Source organism: Dipodomys spectabilis, unplaced genomic scaffold (assembly GCF_019054845.1).
Source record: "Dipodomys spectabilis isolate Male_0828 unplaced genomic scaffold, ASM1905484v1 ptg000227l, whole genome shotgun sequence".
NCBI lineage: Eukaryota > Metazoa > Chordata > Mammalia > Rodentia > Heteromyidae > Dipodomys > Dipodomys spectabilis.
In genome coordinates, this window is record NW_024870904.1 from 2,115,854 (window position 1) to 2,123,567 (window position 7,714).

Consider the following 7,714-nt stretch of genomic DNA (forward strand, 5'->3'; position numbering starts at 1 on the left):
GAATGAATTGGGAAAATAGGAAAGAGAACTCCTATGAGAGCACCATAGAGAAAAACAGAGATTTCTATAAATACCATCAAACTCAGCCTAAGTTTCAAGTAAAACAAAGACCACAAAGCAGTCCAAGAGTATTTACAGTGATTAATGGAAGTACTTATAGCTCACTCAGTCCTGTAGAATATTTGAAGTTATGTTTGACCACACTATTTCAGCAAATCCAGTAAAATTTCATTAGGATAGTTTAATATTATATATGAGGATGTGATGTCAGACCAGTTGCTAGCCATCCTTCACCTTCTATGAGAAGTCATCCCCTAGGTGTCACTGAATCACATAACTAGTGGGACAACTTTCTCTCACACTAGAAAAAGTAGAAACAAACCGAAGCATATGTGCACTTAACTTAGAATGACAGATTTTATAATCTGCTAAATCTCCAAGCCATCTTCAGCTTTTTTTTTTTTTGTCGGTCCTGAGGCTTCAGCTTTGGGCTTTGGTTCTGTCCCTGTGCTCTTCAGCTCAAGGCGAGCGCTCTATTGCTTGAGCCACAGCACCACTTCTGGTTTTCTAGTGGTTTATTGGAGATAACAGTCTCACAGACTTTCCTGCCTGGGCTGGCTCTGAACCCTGATCCTCAGTTCCCAGCCTCCTGAGTAGCTAGGATTACAGGTGTGAGCCACTGGTGTCCAGCTACATCTTTAGCTTTTTTAGAAACATGTTCCTGAAGCTGATTCTTTTTTCTTTTCTTTTGTTCAATCTTGGACACCCTTAGGTTCATAAAATGGAATGTCAAACAAAGTGAGAAATAAAAGAATCTCACTAGAGATCCTTTCATTCTTTCTTGCTGTTGACAATGAATAAAGATTCTGGAACCATGGCTAGTAGCGAAGGCAAATAAGGGAGTCAGAAAAGAACCTGCGGGATTTTTCCCTAGATGTGCCTGCTCAAAACATGATATGTGGGCTGGAAAAGCCTTCCTATGGGAGAAGAATCATTCCTGTCTTAAAAAGAGCATTAAAGTGTCCACTAAAGACATATGCATGGGGGCTGGGAAGGTGGTTCAGTGGTACAGCACTTGCCTTGTATGCCTGAGGCCCTGGGTTCGATTCCTCAGCACCACATAAGCAAAAAGAAATAAGCTGCAAGTGGCACTGTGGCTCAAGTAGTAGAGTGCTAGACTTCAGCTGAAGAGCTAAGGTACAGGGCCCAGGCCCAGAGTTCAGGCCCCAGGACCAGACCCTCCCCCAAAAAAAGAAAAACAGAAAAAAAAAACTAAAGCTCCTACAAAAGATTGTTGAAAAATTGAACCCCAAAAAGGAAAACATGCCACCTGTTCACTAAAAGTAATTATCACTGAAATACATCTAGGGATATATAAACTATTTTTCTATTAATGTAAAGATATCTTAGGACCCCATTGATTATTTGTACTCTACCTCATTTATTTACATCTTCAAACACATGTATGTTATGAACAGTATTTTCACACAAAGTTATTGAGATAAAATATATACAACACATATTTTTTGTTTTATAATATTTCAGTAATGGTTGTCATATGGCACATTACCCTTTATGCAAATAATTAGCATACCTTGGTACAATGACTTGCAATTTGAGTTTGAACCTGCTTTGGCCAAAGTACATCAGTACTGATGATATAAACACAGATTGAGAAGTCCCTCACTTTCCTAAGTAGTCATATTAAGAATCATGTCCATTCTGCTGGAGATACAGGGCCTAATAAAGATGCAACATAAAATGCTGGTCAGAGGAGTGACAAAATCCCAGTCAACCATCCCCAGCAAAGGCACCAGTAGATTGAAGTATTATGTGTTACTACACAATATTAAAAGATACAACACCCCAAAATGTAGATCCATCAAAATGAAAACCAACAAATTATGTCCCTATGTGCTTTTGCTTGTACTTATTGGTTGATTACACAGGATATTCTGTTATCGAGTAGTGATGTAGTTTTTACAATTACTTAGAAAGGTAATTGTTAATATAAAATACATGACCTTTACAATGACATATACAAAAAGTGAAAATCTATTCTGTATACATCATTGAGGTTGTTTTTGCTCAGAAAGACACTATGAATCCTTTAAAAGCAATACTTGCACATTCCTACTGGGTTTTATTGTCACAAGAATGTTTTCTTACTTTGAAAAACTTAAAAGAATTTATTATAGACTAAGTGTTCACATTCACAATACTTAAGATCAGGAGTGTTACAGATTTCAAGGTGGGGGCATTTTCTGTGTGTTTTGGGATTTGGACTGTCCTCATACACCTTAGTGACTGAACATCCTGCCTTGAAAATTTCAAGTTTTCTATTTCATATTATTGCATTAGAATATAATCTGAATTTAAAAAAGAGCATTGTAACTGTGCTATCATGTCTAATAGCTGGAAGCTTAGGTATTCAGAAGGCTGAGATCTGAGGAAAGTTAGTATTATCCTCACCTTTACTCCTCAGCTCCACCCAGACCTGAGCTCCTCCCAGACCTAAAGTTCCCTCCCTACAGCTGGCCACCCCCTCTCTCATCTCAGACTCACCTGAGCATGTACTTAACTCACTTCCTGCCCCCCAGATCCTGTTGCAACCTGAAGAGGGACAAATGCTTGTGCTCCCTGTCCTAGGAAATATGATCCTTCTAATAAACCTTATACTCATCTTTCTCCTGTGCCTGCTTGTGGTCCCCTGGGAAGGACATGAAGGAACCCTACAAGGATCACAGATTGAAGCCAGGGGGATATGGAAGTCTGAGAGACTTATGTCCAATACTCTACCAAAGTAGTGGGAAGTGCAAATGTGGCTTAAGTGGTAGAACATTATCATTGAATGGAATAATTTCAAGGTCAGTTTCCAGACCTTGAGTTCAAGAATCAGGACAGGCAGACACATATCAAGGGCATTATATTGTATTCAAATTATATTTTCACAATTGTTTTTGGTGTACATGTATAGGAAATCGCTCTCATTTTTTTTTGTCGGTGTGGGGCCTGAACTCTGAGCCTGGGCACTGTCCCTCTGACCTTCAGCTCAAAGCTAGCACTCTACTACTTGAGCCACAGTACGCTGCTGGCTTTTTCTGCTTATTTGGTTCTGAGGAATCAAACCAGGGCTTCATTCATGCAAGGCAAGCACTCTACCACTGAACCACCTGCCCAGCCAGTCTCTTTCGTTTTAAGTGATGTAAAATAGGCTAATTAAATTAGTAGAGAAATTGTAATTTGTCAGAACAGACCCATCAATTGGAGTGTGTCTGTGCAAGCAGCATTTTGAAAGTTTCAAAAGCCATAGGAAATTCAGATGGTGAAAAGAGGATCAGTATTTTTATATAAGACATTTTCAAGGAATGTTTACCATTCATTGGCTTCAATTCACAAAAAGCAAGTTAATAAAGTCACCTGGGTGAGTACCAGAATCTCTAGGTTCAGGAATATAAACGCACAACTCCTGACTCTCCTTGTCTGAAAATCAGAGGTTTGTGAGCCACTTTCTGGCACCTGGAGGAACAAGTGCTAATGGCAGCACAAACCTATGAGCCCTAAAATATCATCCACTCCAGACTGGGGAAAAATGGCAAGGGCAGACTCTTGCTAGGAGCCTCAGATCCCTTCATGTTTCAGCTCTCAAGTTCCTCTGAAAAAGAGAATCTGGGCTTCTACCTCTTGGCTCTGACTATGGTGTGCAAAGCTGTACTTCAGAGCACCTCCAGCAGCAAGACAAAAGCAAAGTAACCCGAATTTGTAAACTAAAAACACAAACAGTGGACAAGGAGGCATTGGCACATCTGCCCCCCCACCCCCCTTCCCCCCACACACTTTCAAAGGATCTATGCCCCGACAGAAACTACAATTCCCAGAATGCAATGCACAATTCACCTAGAGGAAGTGGGCTTGTTACAGGGTTTTGACTTGCACAAGACACTTGGTCCTAAGTGTGCAAGGATGCATGGGAACCTTTCTCTCCCAGCTGAAGGAACTTAGGTGAGTTTCTTCTTGAAAATTCAGTTTACCAACATAAATATTGTGAGACCAATTAAAAACACAAATATATTAGAAGCATTGTATAATTTGGCTTTTTAATTCTTAGTTCTTTTAATATAATTGAGGTTATGAATCTACATAGATTTTATTTTTGTTTTTGTTCAAAAAGAACGTTCTGCTGAATGTAAATTATGTCTCTGGTTCTTCTTAAAGTTTTGAATATCTCCCCTCTCACTTTACAAAGGTATTTGCAGCTGGGTACCAATGGCTCATGCCTGTAATGCTAGGTACTCAGGAAGCTGAGATATGAGGATCCCCGTTCAAAGCCAGCCTGAGCAGGAAATTTCATAAGCCTTATCTCCAACTAACCACCAAAAAATTGGAAGTGGCTTGTGGCTCAAGTGGTAGAGAGCTCACTTGAACTGAAAAACGCAGGGACAGTGCTCAGGCTGGTTTCAAGCCACAAGATCGACCAAAAAAAAAAAGTTCGTGCAGAGAGTAAAAAGAATGATTCTGGCATCATCTTCCCCTGTTCTAATATATGTTCTGGAATGAAATAACAGAATTTAAAAACAGATATACTTTATAATCTTTGAATTAAATTGATTTGTCAAATTCTACTCATTACTTTCCCAGAAACTCCCAAATTCTATCTATGAAATTTTAAGGAGTGTTTGGTTATTTGTGTCTGAAATTTGCCTTTCCTTATAAAGAAAATCTCTCATTTTGTTGTTGGTCCTGTGGCTTGAACTCAGAACTTGGGCACTGTCTGTGAGCATTTGCTGTAATGTACTTGTCTTCCTTTTATTAATTGCTTCAGGGAAGTAGTGAAAAATTTCCTCTCAGGGGTTTCTTAGAAAATGGTACTCCTCCTCCAAGACTGTTAAAAAAAAATGGTTGTCTGGGAAGATCAGGATGAATGTGGGAGGAGGTAGAGTTCAGGGCAGGTCCAGGTTCATGTGAAGTTTCATTACTTGCTCCAATCCAGTCTGTTTTTACTTTTCTGTTTTGCATATCCTATTTTGTTTTGATTTTCTACCTCTTCTCTGACCCTAGAAGTTCCTGTCAGCAAGTCTAGGCTACATATCTAGGGGTCCTCAGACTTGTCTTCCCAGACTGTATCCATTACACTGTGGAATAAATCTTTTGCCTCCCTCCCTCATATCCGACATCCTAAGCTTGTCTCCTAAGGGTTTGTTGTGATTGTTGATGATCCTTTCCCCACATCATGATTGGGAAGGATTGTGTAGGAAATTTTCATGCCTGATATTCTGTCCTCCAGTGTAAGGGTTTTCCATCCCTCTTTTAGTGGACCTTAGCTATTCCTCATGAAAATGGAGATCATGAGGCACATTTGGATGTATAGATGGCAACATTGGAGCACCTATAAAATATGAAGGAAAAAGAATTCTTTCTTTTTTTTTATGTGGCAAGTACATTTAATGGAAAGTTTTAAGAGACAAGCCTTTATTCATCGTTAAAGACAAAATATTTTGAATTTATTAATATTTGTTACAGGAATTACTTCCCAAAAATGTTAATCACAGCTGGATTGAAAGAGTATTTGGGAAATGTGGCAACGTTGTTTACATAAGTATACCACATTATAAGTCTACTGGAGATCCAAAAGGATTTGGGTTTGTGGAGTTTGAAACAAAGGAGCAGGCAGCAAAAGCTATTGAGGTGGGTCCAAAGTGCAGTTCTCTTTTCAAAGGTAGAATTCTTTCTTTCTGTAAAAGTTAAAAGTAAGTTCCTGAGAGGCAAGGACATAAGGATCAGGTAAAAATGGGTGCTTCCTAGACTAGCTGTGTCCCATAGTTGTCATTGTTCTTGGTTACATTTTTCAAACATTCATTTCTATGTATCATGTTTATTGTACTAATATAAATAGAATTTACTTACTACATTACGTTTGAATTGTTCATTGCTCACAGACGTGTCTCATTATTATACAAATATTATATCCTCTTACTTCATTGATCACAGTTATTGACTATTGCCGATCCTGAGGTAGAAGGTAAAAATATGTAAGGTATTCAGGGATAGATTATGGGTCTGACTTCCTTTGAAAGAAAAGGTGAAACAATGGAAAAAGATGGAGCTTAAGCATAACACTTGCAAAAATTCTTTGGCAGGAGATGTGGTGCATCCCTCTTGGGTTCCACTATGCCCAGCGATTCCCATGGTTGTGATGATCCATCGTCCTGGAGGGCCTGTGGATTTCACATCTTGTCCACTGGTCTGGTGGTAGGAGTCTCCCAGTATGTAAGGTAGGACTGGTCTCAGAGGAGTGACATGATCAGTGGTACCTTGCTGGCTCCCATGTTTGTCAGTTTGTGTGGACAAGCTCACCCTGACAACTTGAGCCTGACTGCTGCCATGAGGCCTATTTGAACTAATGCCTCTGACCATCCCATACCTCTGTTTCAGAGACCTGTCCTGTTTCATGGTTTTGTATCATTTACTGTGCAAGCTTGTGTTATGTATCCATACATGCTAGTAGTTGGGCTGGGTATGGTTTTCAAGGGTGGGGTGGTGTTTAATGCCTTTTGCAGGAAAAATTATGTTCTCACTAACTGCATGAGTAATCCTAGCTTACTGTGCAATCCCCTTAACTTACATTGCATGTCAGTTGATAGAACCATGGTATAATAAGTTTGGGTCTCTGTTTGCTATTGAGGTTTAGAGGACTCTTAGCCATTGCTGCAGATTTTGGGGAATATTGGTTGCCCTCATTATTGCTACCCTGACTATTCTTGCTAGCACTCCTGCTTCTCCTATCATCCTTGCAGAAACAATATATACAGCACAACATGTTAATACTTTAGTTTGAAACATTTCTGGTACCTTGGGATGCATATAGGAATGGATAAAATGATTGTGATATGTTTTATGATTTAGAAACAGCAATGATGTATGTTGATAATCACATAGACCTGCTAAAGACCCAGTTAAAATGATGTGTCATGCTAATTGTCAGTACATCTGTGTTTTCCCTCTTGAATATGATGGAAATATGATTTGGACCAATATCCAGTGACATATTTGAGGAATCTGGCCCTCTGATAATTTGAACTTAGACATTACGCAGCTTCAGCGTCAGATATCTGGTATTGGTCACTCCACCACGCAGGCTTAGCTGTATCACTTCTCCATTACCTGCAGGGATTCACCTTGGGAAATAGCACTCTTTTTGCTATTTCTTTTTTTTTTTAATTTTATTATATTTTATTTGAGAACATACTGTACAGAGGGGTTACAATTATATGGGCAGGATAATGCATACATTTCTTACCAAGCATTGCAGCCTCCTCCTTTGTTTACCCTTCACCTCCCTTCCCAGCCTCCCCCCTCCCCCCACCCAATCATACCCCCCCTCACCCCCCCACACCGACATTGTAAAGCTGGTTTTGACATGTCACTTTGTACTTCTCATTGTTGCATCAGGTCCACCTGAATCCTTAAACGACTTGTTTGTCCCCATCTCCTCCACATGTTATACTGACATCAAATATAGTGAAAGCGGGGGTTACACTGTGGGGGAGGGTTTGCTATTTCTTAGGCATTTTCCTGTTTCTTGTTTTGGTATATCTTTTTTCTTCCATTCTGCTGCTTTTTCCAGGTTCAGGCTGATAGACACTTGCTTAATTTACAAAATGATAAAGGGGGAAATGGTGCAGACCCTGAGGTGCCAGGAGTTGGCAAGGGGTGA

General features: G+C 39.7%; 1 protein-coding gene across 1 annotated transcript in view; it reads left to right on the top strand.

The window, feature by feature from the left end:
• The window catches only part of LOC122123305 (zinc finger protein 2-like), a 35,971-nt gene extending 28,257 nt beyond the window's left edge, over window positions 1-7,714 (top strand). Inside the window, 2 exon segments of the mRNA XM_042697660.1 lie at window positions 5,521-5,685; window positions 7,625-7,714. Coding sequence (XP_042553594.1) covers window positions 5,521-5,685; window positions 7,625-7,714 — 255 coding nt within the window.